Below are 23,878 nucleotides of genomic sequence, written 5' to 3'. Positions count from 1 at the left end.
CTAAAAGGAAATTTAATTTTTATTTTTCAGTAAGCACGATTTCTATGCTGATATGTTTCAACAACAACATTGTAAGAGTCAGAAAGTTTCGCTAAGTTTTCAGAAAATTTTGTTAAGTAGGAGGGAGAATACTGACCTTAGATATTAAAAACTATGATGAATCTACATCAGTTGAGTCAGTGTTATACTAACAAAGAAAGGTAGACCCACAGTTGGGGCAAAATAGAGTCTAAAAACAGGCATGGCTGTGTATTAGAACTGATAACTTCATACAGGTGACGTTTCATAGTACATAGTTGGGAAATGAAAGCATGGAAATACTAAACATTGGGAGACCAAGTTTAGAGTACTTCCTCTTGCTCAACACCAAAATTAATCTAAGGCAATCAGAGGTGTTCGTAAAAATAAAATCATAAAATGCTAGAAAAATTAGGAGGGTTATATATAATTTGCATATCTTTTCAACTGGCAAACCTAGCCACATATTGAAAAATGTCTGTAAACACACACACACACACACACACACACACAGCAAAAGACAAGAAAAGTATTCATGTCCTTGATAGTTAATACCTTTTTTATGAATTACTTAGAAAAAGAAAAGCACCCTAATAGAAAAGTGGGCAGAAAACACAAAAAGGAGAATGGAAAAGACCAGGAGGGCTGTACGGCAGCACTGAGATGGATTAGTAATAAAATGCTTATTAAAACAGTAACGAGATGTTATTTTCCACTTATTAAGTGGATAGAGATTAAGAAAAAATTAACAGGGCAGGGAAACACACACTTTCTCTTTTCTGAGGGGAGAGACCTCTCTGAAGGGACTTTGGCAATACTTAGCAAAGTATTTTCAAATGTGCACATCCTTTGACCCACTAATTTAATCTCTAGAAATGAATCCCAAGGAGATAATCACGAATGTGCCAAAAAAAATAGATCCCAGGGCATTTTTATTATAATGAAAAATTGGAAGATAACTTAAATAAGTGACCCACAGTAGGGTAAATTATTTGAAGTCCATGCTTCAGAATGAAAACTTTAAGACTAATATTGGTGAAGAATATTTAACGGATTATAATAAAAAAGAAAAGAGAAAAGTGAATTATAATAACATATACAGCGAACCCACTTTTATTTTTTTTTAAGTATTGCAAAAGTCTAGAGGGATATGATGTCCATCCAGTTTTAAGGATAGTATCTCCAGCTGACAAGATTGGGAATATTCTTAAAACATTCCTTTTTACTTGTCCAAATTCTCCATTTCTACAATGAACATGTATTATTTCTGATGTAGCTGAAACTAGTTAAAGCTACTGAAACTTTAAAATGGAAAATCTCTGTTTCATAGATAAGAAGTAATACAGTCCTTTGCAGTAGGGATTAGTCATAGCTCTCCTGAATGATGGTCATTTTCTTCTTTGATTTAAGACCTTACTGCTTGCACACAAAGTTGTCTGTTAACCTCTTTTGATACAAAAGAAAGAAAAAAAAAGAGAGAGAGAGAAATGGAGTACTAAAACCTCAAATTCCCAAGAAGAACATAATGATCATAAGAAACTTTTTTAAAGCAAACATCACTTCTAATATTTGTGCTCCATTCTCAGGACCGAGGTCTGCATTCCTGACTGATCTTATGAAGGCCAACTCGGTATGAGTGACTTTGGTGATTCGGCCACCTTTCCCCAGCCTCCTTCCATTGATGGGATGGCAGAATCTCATTAGTCATGCATGGGAGCAAACACTTCAATTTTCAAAATGTGTCTGTCCACAACTGGGAAGGTGTGTTAAAAGTTAACAGTGGTATCCCTGCTTAGAAATGGAGGGGTGGTTTTGCTTTTCTTCTCTTCATCTTTATGAGCTTTTCAAAATGTCTATAATGAGAACGTTACTGCTGTAATAGGATTTTTTTCTTCTTTTCTAAAGAAACATGATAGAAACATCAAAATATTAAAAGAGGTCTTTGCTTAGGGTGAAAGTATGCTTCCTTTTAAAAACTATCTGCACATGTTCTACATTTAATATCTTATGACAGAAAATGCCTTAATATTTATTTCTGATAATATAAAAAATATTGAAGACTAGGGCACAGTGTAGGGCTCTCGGTGAGGTAGGAATCTCTGAGGACAGGTTGGACTCCTGCCTGGGTGGATTCTGTCCCACACTCTGGATTGGCTTGTTGGCGATTCTGCTTGGGAAGAAATGGCCCCCTGGGTGTTGCAGACTTGCTAAGTCAATCAATCTTTGGGGACACCAGACCTACCATTTTAGGAAAGTTGATCACACATACTTCCAAGAGAGAATTTCTCCGGACATCTCTCTCTCTCTCTCTCTCTCTCTCTCTCTCTCTCTCTCTCTCTCTCTCTGGAAAGAGGCCAAGCTAAAGTCAAGCAGTGCTGGCCCAGAAATCCATGTGAATGTGGGGAGTTCGGGAAAAACTACTTTTCTTCTCCCAAGGACTGATTGGCTTGCAGGGCCTCAGCTGGAACCCCCCGGGCACAGAGCCTCCTTCGCACCGAGCCATTGAGTTTGCTGGCGCTAAGGGGTCTGTCAGCATTTCATTATAACCCCCTATTGTCAGGGGTTTCGAATTCAGCCATAAAAACTTCCACTGAGCTGGAACTTGGCACACACTGCTACCGCCAGGAAGTGAAGTTTGTATGTAAAATTGAAAAAACATCTGTTTGGCCATTTTTGAAGTAGTGTGGAGGCAAATGCAGGAAGGAGGCAGAGTTCTGAGTCTGATTCTCTGCACCGGCTGTAACGCAAGTCGAACTTGACCAAGAGGCTTGATGCCATTTTTTTTTTTTTTTTAAGGTCTCTGGCAAGTGACTGCCCCACAGCATGGTCCAGCCACATCGGGCATCAGGCTTGTTTAAAAAAAATTAAATGAGAAATCGTAGGATCGTGTTTTCAGACACAAGCAACTGAATTGACGAAATGTTTTCCCTGGGTTTTTATTTTTCTCCCTCTTTCCCAGAGAGGGGAAGAGCTCTCAAGGCAGGGGCTACTGTGATGAACTCCGTCGGGCATTTGATAGTTTTGCAGTAGAGGAATTTGGAATTTGATGGTAACGAATTCACTCTTTGGAATCCCACTCCCATCTGCAACTCCTGGAGACCCTTTCTCCAGATACAAAGGTGCAAATCATCACTCTAGTGCCCCCCGTGCTGGGAGGTGGCCCGCTGTGGCCTTCCCTGCTCCCACTGGGCAAGGCAGCTTCTCTGACTCGTTTCCCTCTTTTGTGAATGCTGACTTGTTTTAGCAGGTGCTTTAAAGGTTTGGGGTGTCATTATTCTTCCTGTAGCAGGGGGCATGAGTAACCATGCAGCCCCAGGCTGGGGTGAGAGGAGTCCCTCCCTCCCAGGTAAATTATATTGAGGAGCATCATGCCATGAGCCCTCCCCCCACCTCCGGGCATTTTCCTTCATCTGTTCTCTCCCCTCCCTGCTCCTCCTGTCTCCTTCCCCCTGCCTGCCCACCACCACACTACGCCCTGCATTGTTAGCTGGCCATTTTTATCCACAAAAACAACTACTTCGTGTGGCTCACCCTAATGCATACATGAATGATCCAACCATATGGAATTTCCATTTTGAGATCCAAAACGGTCCACTAGAAGGAATTTTGTGTGGTTCAACTTGATAACACAAGTTGGGGTTGTGGCTCAGGGCTAGAGAGGTCACCCAGCACGTGCGAGGCCCTGGGTTCCATCCCCAGCACCACATAAAAATAAATAAAGGTATGGTGTCCACTAAAATATTTAAAAAATATGTGTGCACACAAAAACTTCTACAAATAGTATTCCTCTCTGCACTTTAGTATTTTGTAAATTCAGAATCAAACTAATGGTTCCCTTGCATGGACTCTAGGCCATCAATGGTGGCCCTCGGAGTTATCTAATTTTGCTAAACTTATTCTTTTTTTCTTTCATCACAGTTTCTTTTTCTTTCTTTTTTTTTTTTTTTGTGGCACTGAGGACTGAACCCAGGGTCTTGTGCATACTTTGCCACTGAGCTGCATTTCCAGCTCCAGCTCTATCTTGGTTTCTTACTAGTTTCCACTTTTATCCATTCATTATTATGATTCCCCCAAACATTTGGGGAACAAGGTAAGGTCCCAATAAGTAAGGAAACCAATCCATCCGTACTCCAGTGGCTTAGATGATCTAATAAATCTCGGCCATCTCACGAGACACGACCTGGAACTCCTGTCTCTGCGGTAACAAAATTTTAGCTGTGCTAAAAGAAGTGACCTCTGCCACCCTCTGCTGTTGGGTGCTCTGTCCTCGTTAGGCAGCATAGAGTATTGTGTGCAGGGACGGAACACACAACCCAGAAATAACTCATGAGTGTCCCCTGGGAACCAAAGGCCCAGAGGCTGCAAGAGGCAGCCCCGAGAGGTGCCGCTTCCTGAGCCGGGGTGGACATGGCTGTGCTCTGTCCTTGACACGTCCCTGTTCCTGGCACCAGGGAACCATTCATTCTGGGTGAAAAGAGGGCGAGCTACTGGGCTTGCGACAACCCCCAGCACGTCAATCACTCAGACTCTCCAAGTCTGCATGGCCCTGGCCTGATGTATTCCCTAAGTAGGTTTGAAAAACATACCCTCTCCGACTCCTGGGACCATTGTGCAAGGTCCCAACTTAGCTCCCAAAGCAACCCAGTGAGTTTTCACAACTTCCCAGAGGGTCGGCTTCGCTGCCAGACCCTAGATTAAGATGAAGAGGTTCTGTCCCAATACACCACACTGTTGCCCACAGTCAACTCCCACCTCTCTGGAGGTGTCTCATGGAGGAAGAGCCACCTCACACAGGAAAAGCAGACCACCATGTGACAAAATAACTTGAAACCATGGATCCCATGCCCCAATTGTTGCCCTGCTGTACCCTAGCCGTGTGATCTTGAGCAAGCAGGCTAACTGCTGGGCACTCCAATTCCTTACCTATCATACGGAGGTAACATCCACCTAGAAAGTTCTCCTGAAGATGAGATAAAAATATCGCCTCTCAAAGTGACTAACGAGGAAGGCGCATATTGTTAACCGAAATGGACTCTTAATTCCTCCTTCCTGTGGACCTACGTCACACGGACGCGGTCTCTGTCATTGTCTCGTCTCTTTCTTTCCCCAGAAGGCCTGGAGTGACCCAGCTGGTCACAGTCCAGCTCAGGGAAACCAAAGGCCAGCAGGACATTTCATCAGGCAGTGGGCGGAGAGCAGGACGGACGACGAGGGGACTTACTTCCATACGGGGAGCCTGTGGGCGAGCCGTTCAGAAATCCCGGAGACCCCGGGACGCCCAGGTTGGCCATGGGGACGTTGCTGTAGCCATTCATACTGTTGCTGGAGGTACTGTAGTTGGATTGCTGAGGCGTGGAGCTGGAGGAGTATCCCCTCGGGGAGATGCTGCTTGTGTTGCGGATGTATCCTTGACAACAAAGGAAGACGCCAGGTCAATCAACCAGTCTACACCGTAGCGCCCAGCGTGGCCAGCACAGGTCCACGATGGCCCGACTGTCACCAAGCTGCTCCTGGGCAGCAGGGGAAGTGGAAGTTTATTTTCAGCTCTTCTTTTTGAATCCACATATAATTGTACACGTCACAGGGGACAGTGTGAAATTTTGACATATCAGATGATGCACAATGACCAACTCAGGGTAACTGGCATACCTACCACCGCAAAGAGTTATCATTTATTTGTGTTAGCATCATTCGAAATTCTCTCTTCCAGCTGTTTTGAAACATACAAAAAACCCGTGTTAACTCTAGTCACCCAACTGTTCTATACTAGAACTTATTCCTCTCTTCTATCTGGGTCTTGGTACCTGATGACCAAGTCCTCATCCTCTTATCCCTCCGTTTCTTCCCCATCCGACACAAGGCCATGCCCCTCTTACCCCCTCCCTCTTCTTTCAGGCCTGCAGCTGGCACCTCCAGCCCCTGTCCAGGAGCCGTGGGAGTCCTCAGACATGAGCATTTCCTAAGGCACTACAGTCCGAGGAGATGTGAACTGGTATCACTGAGAAGAGCCTTTGGGGTTCAAGTTGGGCAGATGCTATGTGCTATGTCCACATCTTGAGGATTTATATATAAGAAGGCCTAGAGAATAAATCATCTAGTAACTTTGCTAACCTACTGTTTCTCAATTTAATACACCATAGCACCTTTTGGAGGTGGGAGAAAGGCACCCTAATAACACGTCACATATCACACATTTCTCCTCATTTCCTAAGAATTCACTCTGGGCAAAAGAATGAGGCATTTTCTTCCAATGGATGAATAAAATTAGAAATAAAACTCTCCAGCTTACAGGTGTCATTAGGGACAATTAGTCTTAAAAAATAATTTATGATAGTTTAGCCTTTTAATAATCAAACCAACTTCATTGAAAAAATCTTTACCTGATATACTTTGCACATAAAAGTACAGCTGACAATAAGTTTGTAGCTATTTAAGGTAAAGTACTGCAGAAGTTACCCAATAAAACCAACTCATTCACTCTTGGTTACTAAAAAGAGAGTTGGGCATAATAAATGATAATGGTGACAATCAGCCTCTTTTCATTAATCCACCTGATTATCATAATAGCAGAAGTGTAAATGGTATTCAATCAATATCTGTAAACCTCATTTCCATATGCCTAAACCATTCTAAATTTATAGTAGTCAATCTTCTTCTTAAATATTTCCAGGCAAAGGGATTCTACCAGGTACATAGAAGCTCAGAATCTAACAGTATACCACCTAAATTTTTGAAATAATCCAGTGTATGTTAGTTCTGCTTATCTGGGGCCACGCTGAAGAACAGTTCAGGACTCAAGCTCTACCTCCTTCTGCTCCAGCAGAACCAACCTTTTAAACATAAAAGACATATTTGAATTCTGACTCTGAGAAAGCCGGTACCTTGGTTATTTCCTTGTGTGGACTCTGAGATGCTGACCCCAAGCTGGCTGCCGTAAGAATTGATTCCCATCATGCCGCTGTGAGCTGGGGAGCTGGAGAGAGCTGGAATCTGGCTGGGATTCCTGGGGACACTGTAGAGAGCTTCGGCAATGTCTGCAGCTCGCTTCAGAATGATGTCCTGCAAAACGGCAGGTCAGGGTGAGCATTGGGTGCAGCAAAGAGTCAAGCTGGACAGAGCAGAAGCTGTGGGCTCCTAACCTGGTTATTGTGAGGCGTGCCGTAGAGGGCCTCCACGAGGTCTGCGGCTCTTTTCAACAGCATTTCCTGGAAAAGGAAAGAAAGGCTGGGTGTTAGGGTCTGCATCTAAAGTCTCCCCCAAAGATCCCCGTGTTGAAGTCTTGGTCCCTAAATGCGGCAATATTCAGAGGCAGGATTTAGGGAAGACTTTCCATGAGGGCTCTGACTTCATCAGTAGATGAATCAATCCATTAATGGATTAATAATTTGGTGACATTCGTGGAAGATGGCGGAAACGTCAGGTGGTGGGACCTGGTTCGAGGAAGCCGGTCACTGGAGCAGGCCATGAAGCTACCTCTTCTTCTCTCTCTGTGTCTATCTGTCTCTCTCCCTCTCTCCCTCTCCCTGCTTCCCTGTGCCTTCCTCCACCATAGTCTTCTGCCATGATGTTCTATCTCACTTCAGGCCCAGAGCAAAGGAACCAGTTAACCATGAGCCAAAGTAAATCTTTCTTCCTTTAAATTGTTTAAGTATTTTGGTCACAGTGATGAAAAGCTAACTAACACAGTGGGGGTACCATCAAAAGCAAAACCCCAAATGGCAAAAAAAAAAAGAAAATTACAGATAAAAATAAAAAGTGCACACATCCCCCCAAATGTAAATAATTAGCCAAGAGGTCGAATATAATCATAGATCATGAATATGTACCTGCATGAAATTCACCATTAAAGGTCGTCAACCACACATTGAGGGTGAGGTTGGTTAAAATTAACGTCATGGGAATTCTATTAGAAACTCCTTGCAGACCACTGTACGAAAAAAGTCTGGTAACCTAATTAACCAAATATTCCTAAGATGATTGATGGGCCTGGGTTTAGCAGCCTGCCAAGGAGTTGTCCAAAGTACTGAAATTATCTTGGCAGTGCCTTCTGCAAAATTCTCTCCTAATAAAGATGAATTCTTTCAATAATATTCCCCCCTGTTCAGTTTAACCAGAGAGAATTAGTAATCATGAATCCCTGTCCTCTCATTTTGTCTTTTCCACCTCCTGTTCTTTACGGCCTTTTAAATTGCTATTAACCTACTTTCCAGATATCATCTAATTTAATGGTGGGGCTGGGGATTTTTCCAGGAGGAAAATAAAGGTGCGAGGTAGAAGCAACTAGTGCTTGAATTTTACTCACAGTACAGAATAGAGAACATGGCATTTCATACTGTGTGTGTTTAAAAGACAAATATAAATGCAAAAATTTAATAGTTTCTCATTCGTTGAATGACAACTAATAAGTTGCTGTATTTTTTTAAACGAAGAAAGCTAACATCATGGGCCAGATGTAAAATGTAGTTTCCATAAGTAAGTTCATTTAAAAATGATGCATTTCACAGAAGTTTTGTATAGAGACACTTTTATCTTCATTAAGTTCTTATGCGCACAATTGGCCATCAATGAATACTTGATTGTGAATTGATGGGCACCTGCAATTACAGGCAAATAAAATCATTTATATACAAACAAGTGCAAGCTTAAACTTTTAAGCAATTATGCAAATATTTATTTTTGTGAAGTTGGCAGTGTTTTATAAAGCGAGTATTCTTGTAGCATATCTGTTTTATAGGCCCAAATCTTCATATTTCATATATCCTCCGAGATTAAACAGAATATATTTCATCTTAGTAAGAATTTTATGTTCATCTAATATCTGAAGCTTAGCTAATTGCAAGGCCTAATTAATTTTAATGGGACTTAAATGGCTGGATCTGACAAAACTTGCTGAAACTGTACAGAAGGTTTTCATACATCAATTTCCAAAGCGTTTTTACCTTAGCCAACCTCTCAGGATCTCCGGGATGCCTGGGGATGACTTTCTGCAGCCTCTGGAAGCCGTAGTCTATGGTGGGTTCATTCAGTGCTGAAAGACAAAAATCCTCTTTGAGTCTGCGTCCAGACCTCAAAGCAAGCGAGAAAGTCTTCCACAGGTAAGAAAAAGGCTCTGATCCTGTCTAAGAGTTGATGCAACCATTTAAGGGTCCACTGACATCAGTTAATTCACACATAAATTTAGAATTCATAGTAATTTTATGTTTTCCCATTAGAATAACATTTCAAGATTTCAGGATTATTATAATCATCTTGCCATTTCTGCCTTCTCACTCTCAAATATCAAAATATTCAACAACCAAATGTATTGGAATTTCTTGTGAAGGTAATAAACTACCGTTATTCTATTTCCCTTCTCTTCTTCCTCTCTTCTCTTTCCCTAGTATGCCTTTCCATCTATTTATTCTTCTAAGTATCAGGTTTTCTTATTCAGTCTCTTAAATATTTGCATTCCTACATACATAAACCTTCTACGATCTTGTCCTCATAACTTTGTTCTTATGAAAAATGCACTTTCACAATTTGCAATTATAGTTAGTTATCCATACTTTTTTTTTTTAAACACCAGGCTCCCTCACTACACAATAAGGTCCAGGGGAACAGAGCCCATTCTGTTCCACTCTGTGGTCCCACCACTGAGAACAGCCTGGTTCGCAGGGAGTATGAGTCATTATAAAACGAGTGAGTGAATGAGTGACACACTTCACCACTTTCCCTACTGTAAAGCATTTTTAAAAAACATTTAGTTTTTAGTTGTAGTTGGATATAATACCTTTATTTTATTTATGTATTATTTTATGTGGTGCTGAGGATTGAACCCAGGGCCTCGCACGTGCTAGGTGAACACTCTACTGCTGAGCCACAACCCAGCCCCTGGAAAGCATTGTTTTCAGAGTTAATTCCTTTATTCTTTCTCCTTCGTCCTCCCTTCCTTTATTTTTAAAGTTTTTTGTTCAAATTTTATGGCTTTAAAAATATTGCTTGATCAAAGAAAAAGACACAAAGAATAAAATAATAATTGTCTGCATGCCTGTCAAACAACAATGAACACCGGAAGGAGTGTTTCTTTAATCTTTCTATTTGCATATGTGTTTTATGAACATCTGTTGCTATTTTTCTATCAAAACTGTACTTTTTTAAAAGAAATCATGAACAATTTTAAACATATAGTAAAAATAAAATCCTCCATTAACCCACCGTTCAAGAGATGATCAGGATGAACATTTTTTTACTCATGTCCTTCCAGATTTAAACACACACACACTTAAAATTATTCAGATATACTATTCACACTGTTATATAACCTACTTCATTCCATTTAACAATACTGTACAACCATAAACTTCCTCCAGGTTATTACACATTCTTTTTATAGCATTATTTAAAATCCTTGCATATTTTTCCATGACATGTTCTATAATTTATTTAAATGACTTCCTAATGTTGGGTATTTAATGTGATCCTAATTTCTCACTATTATAAAAATCAGAGTAATAATTATCTTTTGTGCATAACTTTAATTACTGCAATTGGGAAATGCCGAGAATTAGAATTACTGGACCAAAAATCATGATTGATATTTAAGGCCTGGCACACATACTGTGTAATCACTCCTCAGAAGGACACATGAATTCACGCTTCCTCCAGCAACACACACAATCATCTCAACTTCGGCTTGTTCATTCCCCACTGAGGTCAATGAATATTTTCTTATATTTGCAGATCATTTTAATTTTGCTCTTTTGGATGTCTTAATACTTTCTGCAATCTTTTCTATTGGGAATAGGTCTTCTGACTTGTAAAAAATATGTTACTATATATTAAGATTTTTAACACTTTGTCATCATGCTACATTATCCCATTACGTACAGAGAGACCACCCTGACATCCTGACTGCAGCAGGGTCTATGAAACACACACACACACACACACACACAGGCTCCTGCTCAGAAACCACATAACAATGTTCAGTCAATCAGAGGCCCCATGTACAATAGTATGTACACACAGCCTAGGTGTGTAGGGCTGGACCGCCGGCGTTTGTGTGAGCCTGTTTTGCAATGCTTACTTAACCACCAAAATTGCCTAACGATGCGTATTTCAGAATGCGGCCCACTGTGAAGTGATGTGTGAATCATACACACAATTCCCCTAATTCTTAGGAAATTTTTTTTTTAAAAAAATTCAGTTGCATTGAACCTACAGCTAGAGAAAACAATTAGTTGATTTTATATGAATGCCCCATTTTCTCCCTGAGGTCCCCCTGGAGAATGTGTGGTGTTCATGACCCTGGTGTGGAGCTTTCTGGTTTTCACTTTTGTTTTCTACCTATCTCACTTTTTTCTGTTTTCATCATGAATATGATTATGACTGCATTATGTTTTTTAAGAGTCTTTCTAGTATCTAGGAACTCTCTTTATGGATCTGTGCAGTCAGTGCGCGTGAGCGTAGATCGTGGCCACGCGTAGTCATTAAGAGTATCAGCTTTAGAATCAAGATGTGGGTCTCAGTTCTGCCTCCACAGCTGGCTTCTGTAGGCTTCTATTTGAAGTCCCTCTCATGGCTGGCCGTCCACATCGCTGCAACAATTTATTAAGTACCCAGTGCAGTGCTTGGTGTATGGAAGATCTTAGCCAAACAGAGCTGTCTATCCTTCTGTGGCCGCTCCCCTGACCCCGCTCTCTTCCTGCTCTTAGTCTTTGCTTTCCCAACATCTCCCTGTAGGATGGTCGCCCTTCCTTCTGATAGGTAAGTCTAGCCCATTTAGCCCTCTTGCTCCCATTCTCATCTCAATCAAAACCCGCAAAGAAGGACAATAGATACTTCCTGCTTGTTTCCCTCTAGATGGGAAAGACACCAACATCTCACCACCAAGTGTGGTGCTGGTTCTTTGAGGCGGATACTCTTTACCAAGCTTCAGTCAGTGTTTCATCAGGACTTGCTCCAATTTTAGAAAATTACAATTGGGGGAATTTTCTCCTCTGACCAGTTTCTATTGTATTTTTAAAGGAATCTTCCAATATTTCACAATTAAACATGAACTCCTGGATGTTCAGAGAATATTCTTAGTAAAATATGAATTTAATTTGTTGGCATTTTCCTGTGATTACCGGAGTGAGGATTAAATCAGTCACGGACCTAAGAATAGTGCCCGGCACATGCTGAGCCCCTTGGGTGCCCATAATCATTGCTGTCATTAGGGATTCATGTGTCGTATGAATAACTGGGATCAGGAACACTGTTCTGCCCAGCTTGGGAGTTTTGAAGAATAAATTGAGAAGTTCTCTATGTTTCGGGCTGTGCTATATAAAACTCATAGCATGAGGAATATCCCTTGGCTTAAAGTTGAAAGGAAACTTACTGAAATTGTTCTTGTCAAGGTCGCCAACAACATCTTAACCAAACGGAAGGGAACTTTTCCATCCTTAATTTTAATCTGACATTAGCCTGAGACACTGCTCACACCCTCTCCTTCTGGAACTATTTCCATCCATCATTGGTTCCTTCCGGAACTCTCCCTCCTCTGCTTTCTGCCTACCTCTCTTCCCAGGGCATCCCAGCCTGCTTTCAGGACCGTATCTTTGCCTGTTTTGTAGATGTTGATGCTCTTCGAGGTTCCTGAGGAGGCCATCTTCTGCCTTGCTACACCTTCTCCTGGCCAACTTCAGCCATTCCCCTAGAATCCCAGGTCAAGCTGTGTGTGATGGCCACAAATCTTCATCCCTGTTCCGGATGATGTGCTGGGGATTCAGCCTCGTGTAGCCAGCGGTTGGCTGGAGGCATCCACCAGGATGTCCCTTAGATTTCTCCCAACCTGGACCCCCAAGCTCCCGAGATTCCCAGTGAGGGCAACATCAGCCACCTGATGGCCAATCAGAAATCTTGGACTCATTCTTTATTTTCAACTTCATTTGGATTTTCCTAGAAAGACATCCATTTCCTCCAGATGTTAAATATATTGCTGTAGATTTATTGTGGGTTTTTGTTCAAAATTTAAACTCCTATCATTTTATCTCTCCTTTTGGTTGTCATTTTCCAAATAGTCATATTTCTAATCTTCCTTTCATTTCAGAAGAATGTTCTAGAGAGTTGGGTAAGAGATTGCAGTTGTTTATTCTAGGTAACGGTACTGGGCTTTACAAATCTACCTTTTGGAAATTGAATGTTTTTGCGGATGAATACATGTGTCTTGTTGGTATCCCACAGGTAATGCTTTAATGTTTTATTTCATAAAGTTTTTGATACATTATTTAACACATCCTACCCATTTTTGCTAGAACAAAGTTGTCTTTCCACCATGTCCCTGTGTTTGTATTGCTGCTGTTTCCTAGGAGGAGAATCAGGGGTCCAGCTTGCCCTCGGGCTCCAACACAGCCCTGTTGGCACAGGGCACAACATTCTGGCATCTCAATGACACCAGCCTAGCTTTGAGCATGAAACCCACATTTCCCTCATTTTTATGTTTTTCTGAAAATATCCCCTGAGGACCTTGGTGGAGTGGGAGGCAAATTAAATGTCTGCCCTAACAATACCATCTTACCCAGAAACACATGCGAGAATAGCTGTATGCATACTTAAAATCATTCTGTGAACTTTATTTTCTACTTAGCACCATACTATCAGTCATTTCAGAAGCCTTTTTTCTTTAAAAACAGTATTTTGGAGGCTATAATATGCAATAACTAAAATTCTAATGACCACTGTTAGAATACACTGGAGGCTTACTGTTTCGGACATCCGGCTACCCATGCCACACCTATTCATTCTTTAAATCCTCATTGCAACCCCCGGCCTGGGTTTCATCTCAGTGTTAGATTCAGCTCCAGGTGGGATCGGAAGCCCGGCTTCTCTGACCCCAAAGCCTGCACCCTTCGCTTTCCTGCTGTGGAACTGAAGACACTCCTCCCGTCACTCTTGGTGCTTCCTCCCCAGTTTCGAGACAAGGGCTGCAGACGTGGAGTATGGAACCATCCCCCTCCCCCCATCACCTGACTTCTCAGTCACTGAGAGTGGAAAAAGGCCCCACTTGGCATCAGTCAGCAAAATAAACGGCTGTCCTGTGCTGCAGGACGAACTGAGCTGGTGACAAAATCCTCCAAGCCAGTTATCACCTGGTCTTTTGTGAACCATGCACTATTTTGCTATCCAGTGCAAGGATTTCCTTGGATGGATAAAACTGAAAAAGTTCTAGCTATGGGTTTGCTCCTGATGTGCCAGACACAGGTGACAGGAAGATCCTGGGAAGGAAGTCCATCCTTCACTCTCTCCACTACCCCTCTGTCCCCTCCTTCCCATCTGCATGGTCACCCCCCGCAGGGACACACTGCCTCCCCCTGGACTATGGTGCTCCACCCATGGCCCTCCCGCCACTCACCTTCTTGCTTGGTTCTTTCTGCTCTTTCTAGGGGAATTCTCAGATGCTGGGCCCCAAGCAGTACACAGAGGTGGAAAGTAGCCGACAGTTTCTCTTTCAGAGAATTTATCACGTGCTGTCCACGAACAGAATGGAAACCCCCAGGACAGAAGGGTCCTTTCTGGCTTATCGTTCCTGCCCTCCCCTCGCCATCTCCTCACCCCCAGGAAGAGCAGAGTATCTCGACCACACGGGGTGAGGACTTCATGCTTTAAATGGAAAAAGTAGATCAGACGTAATTGTCTATTTTTTTTATGCTGACAATTTTGACAGGTCCCTGCCACCAGATGTCCTAGGTGCAAACGGTAGGAAGGGTCACATGTGTATCCAAATGAGAGAGAGCGCAGTGAAACACAACATTGTCATCTGAATGGACAGGGAGCAAACACACACACACACACACACACACACACACAAACACACAATCTCATTTAACCAAGCGCACATCTGAAGTAGCAACCACAAAGACAAAATGACTCAGGCTCTGTAGAGTCAACACCAAACCAAAAGAGGAAACACCACTTTCAGCAGCCTTTACAACACCAAGGTTGGTTTGACGACTCTCACTTGGGTTCCAAACTAGCTTCCCACTGACCAGTTGTTTCTGCATCCTCTAGATTGAGCTTCCTTTGAATCGCTGCTTCCCTGCCACATGTCTTCTCCCCAGGTCCCTGGGTGTTTCCTGCCTTTTCAGGCCTGGTGCAAGCCAAGCAAACCTCAATTAGCTAATGAGGTGCCCAAGACCAGCACCAAGAGGGTCTCCAAGGGCCAGCCAGGTCATTAACCGCCACCACCGTGTTAATTTACAGCCTTGCCTACCACATGGCAGGTGGGATGTTGTGAAGCTCTGCCAACCCTCTGGCTGACAGAGACAGAGAAGTGCTGGCAACGCAAAAATAGAGTAAATTAAAAATACGCTTCAATCTATAGGCTCTATTTGTCTATGTCTTTCTTTAGTAATATAACATTAAGGTAAAAGGTCATATCCCCCACCGAAATATAATTTATATTTACCTTTTATTAAATAATTATGGCTTGGCATGAAGTTAAATATTACAGAAGCTAATCAAGGGGGAATTCAATAGAGAAAACTCAGACATGAGAATTTCGTCTTTGCTATACATAGAACATCTTAATCCTCCACTGGGAGTCATTTGAGTTTGCTCAAGGAGTTTAATAATACACATTTCAACTGCCACAGAATCTAAATCCCATTTGGATCAGCCTTGAAAAACTTTCATCAATACCTTGAGATTTCATAATATTTCTCCTGAGAGCCTGGATCGTACATGTCATTTCTCATTTTGATTGAGAGTATAATATACGAGGTTACTTACATATCTTGGGCCCAACAAATAGATATAAACTATAAGCAATGTGTGAAAGGTTTCCTTTTTTGAGTAAATATTATTTAACTAAAAATATCTACTGGGAACCACTTATTTAAAAAACAAAAAATCTGGCAGGTGCTCAATATTAATTTTCCCAAAGGATTGATGAAACATAAATTCTATATTTTTATTTTCTTTCTTTAAGGGAAGTACAAGAACAAAGCCACTTTACCCCAGCTATGCTTCTATTTCTGTTTCCCAAAACCATCAGGATGCCAGGCTAATGCTGCAAGGAGGCCCTGTGCTGGAGTGCTGGTCAACCCTCCATGATACAGCATCAACATGGCGGGTGTCATTTTTGCCTGTGACCAGCGGGGAGTACAGACCACAAACATGGCAAAATCATATTTGGAATTTGAGAGGAGAAGTCAATGGGGTGAAGGGAGGTCTCAGTGCTCCATCCAGCTGCCATTCTGGAGATGTGGGTGGAACACATTGCAGGTCTGGGGTCCATATTTGCTCACCAGCAAATCTTCACTTGGGTCCTAGGATCACCATGAGGTCTATGGATGGCCATCAAGAGACCAGCAGAAGTAGAAATTCCAATCCCAGCTGCGTGATTGTGCATGTGCATTCATTGGGTCACATATCCAGAGTGGATGGTCCACCAAAAGAGACAGCCCACAGAACCAGAGGACCCTGGAGTCCCAACTCTAAATCACCACTTCTTTCAAGAATAAACAATTGAAAGAAATCTTTTTGTTTTATAAAAAGCAAAGCCAATATAAGCAAAAAAAAAAAAAAAAAAGAAAACCTGTGGAATTTGATTGCCAGATAAACAGCAGACCAGAAGACGGACCTGGCTAAGCATAGGATACCTCCCATGGGGCTTCAGTCAGGAGATGCTCTCTGTTGCCAAGGCAGGAAGGCACAGAGCCACGCAGCTCTAAGGTTAGTTTAGAAGCACATGGGCATTTCATCTTCAGGACTTACCTATGCTCTCCTTCCTTTATAGGATCCATGACTTCAGAATCCTTCAATCCCTTCAATCTCTCTCTCTCCCCTCCTGTTCCCAATCTCTTCGTCCAATCGTCTACCTACACCCCACTCCTAACAGGTCCAAAAGTCAAAGGCTATATCCCGTATCTGAAGTGCTTGGGACCAGAAGCTGGCTGTTCTTGGGATTTGCCTTAAATCCTGGCACTGACCAAGGATGCCAGGTTCACCCAGCCACGCAGGGGGCTCCGTTCCCTTCAAAGACAAGTAGTTGGACTACATCGTCTCCAGACCCCCTTGCAAACTCTTGCATTTTATGATTCTAAGGCTATTACTTATTTTGAGTGATGACATTCTTCTCTGAGAAGTCGAGGTGGGTGGGGTTGAAGTCATAGGCTATTGAGTGGCCCTTAACTGTGACAACGTGGCAATGTCTCACCACATCAATTTGTTTCAATGTAGCCCAAGTCTTGTAGAGCCAAAGAGAAAATAAGAGGAATAGAGATAAGGCGGGAACAGGTTATTCAGAGACGGCACCTGCCTTTGTGGACACAAGAACAAGAATACGAGGCGAGAATCAACAGTGCACAAGCCAAAGATTAGACTGAAGCCTCTGATATTTAATTTTAAATGAAATATTAATTTAATATTTAATTACGCTTTGGTTTCAAGAAACACTGCAGCCGCAAGACAGATTGTTTGAAGAAGGGAGTAATATACATGGTTAAGGAGACAACTGTAAAAATTAAAGATAAATTTCAAGGGTAAATCTAAATGCCACAACGGAGCAGTTATGAGTCCGCGCCTGCTCTCTGTAATGTGCATTTAGAATATTATAGCCGGGAGCACCAGTCCATTAAGGGCCTGGGATGTCTCCAGTGAAGCAACGCTTCCTACTCTGGGGCCAACCATGGGATGTCATTCCTCAGACTCCGCTAAAGGGTGGATGGGGATTTCGATGCAGGTCGGGCACAGGCAACTTCACAAAAGTGCAGGAGCCCATGGGGGCTGTTGATCCAACCTGTTTCCAGGGTGAACAGGGAACGATTCAACCCAGGGCCAGTTTTTGATGTCTGAATTGGGGATGTTTAACTAAGAACCAGGTTCATTTCTTCAATAGGATTCTTTTTTGGGGGAGGCGGGGGGTGCATGCGTGCAGATGATGCTATTAAAAAAGAAGAAGAAGAAATGCAAATCGGATGAGCTATTAACATTTGAAATCCAGTCTGCACATCTGTGCAGAGCAGCTTTATGGAGGGAAGACCCCAGGCCTCGTGCAGAGCCTTCGGGAAGACACTATCTGGGGTGTGATTTGAAAGTTTGTGGCAAAATCCAGGCTTCTAGGTTCTCCCCCCAGCTGCTGCCTCTTCCTGTTGGTGAACACCAGTTCTCCCAAATGATGAGCAAGGTATTTAATCAACATGTTTAATTTCTGCTGGAGTCAAAGGGAAGACGTATTTGGGGGGTAGAGGGTATTGCCACCATTTCTCTGGTTTCCCAGTGTGTCCCATCCAGTCCAGCTGCTTCCTTCACCCCTAAATTCCACTGCACACCTCCACAAGCATCTGCAGGCACCCGTGGCAGCTGGGGCCCCTCCTCTCTTGACCCCTCTTGGCTTTCCCTTGACCCCCATCTGCAGGGTCCGCATTCCTTGGCCTTCTCTGTTTCCCGCAGAGCCCTGAGTTCTAATCTAGATCGCAACATGAAGGGCATGATGTGGGAGTTCTTTCAACAAGAACCCACCTTTCCCAAGAAGACACGGAGAAAGGCCACCCAACAGTGACCAGGGAGGAGCCACCGGGGCTCTGAAGACCTGCTGTATAGGCATCTCCTTCCAGTGCCGGCCACAGTGAATTCTGCTTTTGTATCTATACATACAATTAGCTTTGCAGACCTCTCGACCTTCCTCTTCCCAGTTAGCTAAATATATCTCCATTCTTTAGGGTAGAAAAATGGTGCAAGGAAGAGTTACATGATTCTTCCCCCAGAGCTGGGATGAAAATCCGAGTCTCTCCATTCCGTCTCTGCCTCTCTACTGCTCAGCAGCAACCCTCGGGGTGTTGCCTACCACCTGGTGCCAAGTTCCCAGGAGTGATAAGCCTGTCATGCCTTCATCTTCTGCAAACTCAGTTATTTGTGGACAGGCACGTGGCTGTCACTTCGAAGGAATTCAAAGCCCTTCACAGGCTCTGAGTCACCATGTCACACTGAGAGTGTGGCCTGTAGAAAACCTAGGCAGAGGTAAGCCTTCTTCTGAGACCCCTTCATACTCTCTGGCTGTCCCCTGTTTCCTGGTCCCTTCTTCAGAGTAACAGCCAGAGAGACAAGTAAAACCACCAGGTGAGACCAAAGAGGTGGCCCCCTTATCAAGCTGCACAGAATCAGTAAGTCATACAGGTTAGTGCTGAAGGGCAGGACTTTGTACTAGGACAGCTTGGAGTGAGCCTAGCTTGGTGGCCATATGCAGGTGACTTAATTTGCCTATGTGACAGATTTCTCATCTATGAAGTTGAGGTACTAATAAAACTGTCATCGTCATGGGAAAGGTGGTGATTGTCAGAGCTCCCAGGAAGAGCCTGTCCCTGTGTGCTCAGCAGACGACAGATGTGATTCTTGAATTTCTATCATCTTTAATTTTCTTTTTTGACTGCTTCTATCTGACGATAGAACTTAAGGGAAACTTGTTAATCAACATGGAATGGGTAGCCCAGATTCTGCAAAGAGCCACAGGAACAATAGTGGAAAGCTAAGCTCACCTCCCCCCAGGGCCTCCACCACCTGAGCTCCTGTGGGTGGTGCAGTTTCCACAATTACAGACAACAGCCATTCCTCCCACGAATGCCAGGCTCCGGACTCGTCTCCCTGTGGACTCCCTGCCGCCCGAAATGAAGCCAGCCAGAGCCACCGGCACCCGCCGTCGCAGTAGACCCGCTGCACGGGCCTTGCTTTTCTCCACTACTGACTCTCAGGGGAAATGTCTGCAAGGAGAGCAGAGGAGGGATCTCTTCCGCTAAGCCTAGGCTGCCACATTGCCTCTGGGTCTCAAACCAGACGGAGGCAATTGGACTTTCCTGACGAGCCTCGGTCTCATGTGGCTCTCTCAATTCTGCAGCAGCAAGCTGCAGGTTAGCAAACCAGGGGTGGAGGAAACAAACCCGAAACGCCACATGTGTGAGGAGGACGTGTTGTTTTCCAGAGCCCCAACGGGGTGTGTGCTGTGCTTGGCAGCAGCCACCCGGGGAGCTGATGACTGCATTTTGGCTAATTACACCAGATACATCTAATAGGCGTGGGCTCATTATGGTGGTGCATCCTTGAATACAGAACCATCAACAGCTGCAGGTGGACCACCAGGTGTGCGTGTAGAGGGGAGGACTGAAGGAGGAGAGGTTCACGGGAGCCTCCCTTCTTGCCTCTGGGTTTTTGAGTCTCCTTCTAGAAAATTCCACTAAGAATAAACACTACTATTGCGTTCATGGGGAAACAGCCCAGATTCATAAGGAGACCAGTCTCTCCCACATATGGATTCTTTCCAAGCCAGAGAGTCTCTGCAAGAGCCTCATGAGCAGAACTCAGGTCTCCTACATTCATTTCTTTGTAAAAACTACAGATTCTCAGACCTTCCCAGAAGGGCATGATTGGTCACATCTGGAGTGGCGCCAAGCACTATTCTCACGGTCAGCCACATTAGGGAAACACCTGCAGGTAGCAGCCTAATTACTACCTGAGCTTTCCAGACAGGAGGTCAGGTGACTTGACGAAAGGACACCCAATTCCCCCAGAGCAGCCTCCAAGAGCAGCTCTTCTGCTCCCCAGGCCCATCCTCTGGGACGGCTCCTACCCAGAGGGCTCAGCCTGCCCCCACCAAAGTTTGCTAGGTTGCCAGGTTTTCCTTCCCTCTGGGATCCGATGGGTCTTCGCACCTCACCGTTGGAGTTGAGTTTTAGTCTAGGCCTGCAGGGACCTCGGAGCACCCATCCCGCCAGGACGCACCTGCACAGGAGTGAAGGCGCCGACTCCCAAGGTGCTCAGAGAGCTGCCAGGGTTTGAACCGCGGTCCTTCGAGGACAGGCCCACTGCAAACCCAACAGGCTTCCGTCCAGCGTCCCCCAGGGAGACAGGCATGACCACAGGGCCAGCTGGAGCGAGGACCCAGGTCTGGGGAGAGCTCTCTCCTCTCCGGTTCCCTGCCAAGTCCCTGCCTTTCCACCATCAGACGGAGACGAAGTGAGCTTTCATGGTGGTGCTGCCCATTCATTGGGAGAAACAAGGACCACCCACCCATTTCCTGTGGGGCCTGGGACCCTCATGGATGGCATTGGCTTCTCGTCTCCATGAGCAGGAGTTGAATTTGGCCAGCAACCTTAGGAGGACGTTTCTCGGTGAGTGACCAGCCTCCTGTGCCATCCTGGGCGGTACCTGCACGCCTGGCCTCTTCTCATTCCCTGGCCTCCGCACCCTAACTGCCCGCTCCGGCCTCCCCACTCAAAGGCATCTTCTGCAAGAAGCTTCTCTGGCTGCCTGGCTGGGCGGACATCTGAAAGATCGTTTGCTGGTGTGTGCACCTTTGGTCTTTAAACATGTGTGATGTTAATTTTTATTAAATTTTATTCTTTTCATGTTTAACTAAAATCATTTACTTTTGTGAAAAAATAATGGACACAATAAGCAACATGAAAATAAGTTCAACTCTGACTCTCAGAAACCGGCCCTGCCAACTCAGTGGCCCCGGAGTGCCTTCTGTACCATTGTTCATTTTTCATATCTAAAAAAAAAAGGATCGTCCTATGCATTCTGTTTTGAAGCTTTTTAAAGAACGTACATCACACCTGTCTCTCCTGTAAGTATCCGTCAATGGTATCATTTTTAATGTTTAAAAAGTGTAAAGATGTTACATTATTTACTTAATGATTCCCCTAATGGACACTAAAGATGTTTTTAATTTTTTCACTGCTATAAATAGTGTTCCAAAGAACAGCCTTGAGCAAATTCAATTATTTTCTAAGTATGCATTGCTCAAGGTAGAACTTTGGGGTTAAAGGGCACACGTATTTTTAAGGCTGGTACCATCGGGGCCCTCTTCTCTCACCATCTACCCTCCTACCGTGGGGCGTTAGAATCTCCACCTTTTTCTAATTTTGCCAACGTGGATATTTTTTCATTTGTTTAAGAAATAGCTTTGTTAACTCCATAAAGAAAAATTTGTGGTACTCTTAAGAGTTGCCTTCATTTGCATTTGTTAGATTATTAATGTGGTTGGACTTTTTAAAATGTTTATTGCTTCATTGGACTCCTGAAATAACATATATAGCAACTGGTGCCACTTGCTAGCTTTCTGTGTGGGTATTTGCTTTTTTCCTCCTTAATTTGCAAGAAATACAGCGTTCACCTCTTTATCATAATGCATAACATGGCAGTAGATAAGAGCAGGCACAAAAGAAATTTTGACTGAACACATGAATGAATCTTTTTATGTGTGACACAGTATATCCTACAGAGTAGACACATCCCCAGTTCATTCTGTCTTTTGACTTCATGCCTGGCTACTTTCACATGAGAAATTTTCTTTTTCTGTAACCCCATCTTTTCTGCCTGGTATCTGCCTTTGGGGTCAAGGCGGGCAAGGCTCAATGTAATAATGATGTTGTGGATTATAATCTTTTGAAATATCTGTATTTTTAATTGAATTATTTCACTTGAGTATATTTCAGTTTGCCATGTGAAATTAGAAATCTTTTTCTTTTAACTACGTCTTTCTTCACTGGTTGGCCTGACACGTTCGTTAAACATTCTCTATTTTCCACGTGGACCCGAGATGGCTCCTCACGAGGCTGATATTTGGGTATTTCTCCACTCAACACGTGCAAAAACAGTTTGTTTTCAAATTTTCTCTTCTGTGGCGTGACATTTCTGTTTCTGCAGAGCCCCATATTCTTTTAATTATTGAACCTTAAAATAGGTTTGAATGTCCAGTAGGGCACGGCTCTCTCATTTTTCACCATCAAGCGTCCTATTTTAACACCTTTCCAGGTGAACTTCGTGGAGTCTCCCCCGACGTCCTGTTGGTATTCTGATTGGCGCTGTGTTGAATTCGTCCACTAATCGACATCTTTACAATATTAAACCTTCCCACCTCTCCGCCAGCTGGAAGTATTCTGTCCTTCCTCTGAACTCCCTTAGCACTTTCTACCTTTGAAAAAAAATCACTTTCTGAACTATACCCACCCAATTTTTCAACCCTGAAACCTGAGCGTCGCCCCCTCCCCTCCCCTCCCCAACTTTCACCCCATCCCATCCATCATCCCCATCAGGGCAACCGCCTCGATTCCACCCACTTCTGCCTGTCCCCACATCAGCACGCTGGCTCAAGCCACCATCATTTCTGGTCTGAGCCAACGCGCTGGCCTCCAACTGACCTCTCCGCATCCACATTGGCTTTTGAGCCATTCTAGCACTGCGGCCACAACAACCTCTGCAAGGGCAAATCCGATCGCAGCGATATTCCCTCGGCTGCCCGCGGCACTTAGGGAAGAGCTGAGCAAAGGACCTGGGTGCATTGTGGCCCCTGTATCCCCCTTCTGGCTTGTACCCAACTTCTCTCTAATTCTTTCTTTCTGCCTTGATCACAGTGGTCATCAAATATATGGTACACTCTCTCCTACCCTGGGGCCTTTGCACGAGCTGTCCCTCTGTCTGCACTGTTCTGAGTTCTCCTCAACACCTCAGTTTAAGACTTGATTCCCTCAGTACATACTCCTAGAATCCTATACAGGTCATTTTTAGAAACTCATCACCATTTCAATTCCTTGTTTAAGTCAGTTTCCATGAAAATACCAAGGACAACAATAAACATTTCTTGAATAGCAATCTATGGCTCCCTCAACCGCCTCTCTATCCTGAGTTTTTTATGTGAACAGATGGGCTAGACCTGGCTACCAGCTCTAGGGAGAAGGTGGTTCAACTTTCAGAAACTTTGTGAGCAGGCCAATGTCACACAATAGTTTGAATTCAGTAAATGCTACAAAACAAAACTTTTGAATCCCTCTTTTTTTCCTGTTAAGCCTTTACCATCCTGCCACCATTTCCATGCATGGTATCAATCAGTCTTCTCAGCTGGGGGAAG

The 23,878-nt window shown here is 43.7% G+C and overlaps 1 protein-coding gene across 1 annotated transcript in view; it reads right to left on the bottom strand.

The window, feature by feature from the left end:
* Ebf2 (EBF transcription factor 2) overlaps positions 1-23,878 on the bottom strand; it is a 176,461-nt gene that overhangs the window by 9,288 nt on the left and 143,295 nt on the right. Inside the window, exons 11-14 of the mRNA XM_005339890.5 lie at positions 8,958-9,046; positions 7,158-7,223; positions 6,900-7,077; positions 5,240-5,425 (exon numbers count right to left, since the gene is read on the bottom strand). Of these exons, the coding sequence (XP_005339947.1) occupies positions 5,240-5,425; positions 6,900-7,077; positions 7,158-7,223; positions 8,958-9,046 (519 nt within the window). The remainder of the gene's footprint in view (positions 1-5,239; positions 5,426-6,899; positions 7,078-7,157; positions 7,224-8,957; positions 9,047-23,878) is intronic.

This window comes from Ictidomys tridecemlineatus, chromosome 14, assembly GCF_052094955.1.
Source record: "Ictidomys tridecemlineatus isolate mIctTri1 chromosome 14, mIctTri1.hap1, whole genome shotgun sequence".
NCBI classification, from domain to species: domain Eukaryota; kingdom Metazoa; phylum Chordata; class Mammalia; order Rodentia; family Sciuridae; genus Ictidomys; species Ictidomys tridecemlineatus.
Note: the sequence above shows the minus strand (reverse complement) of the source record. Positions and strands in the feature narration are given on the sequence as shown.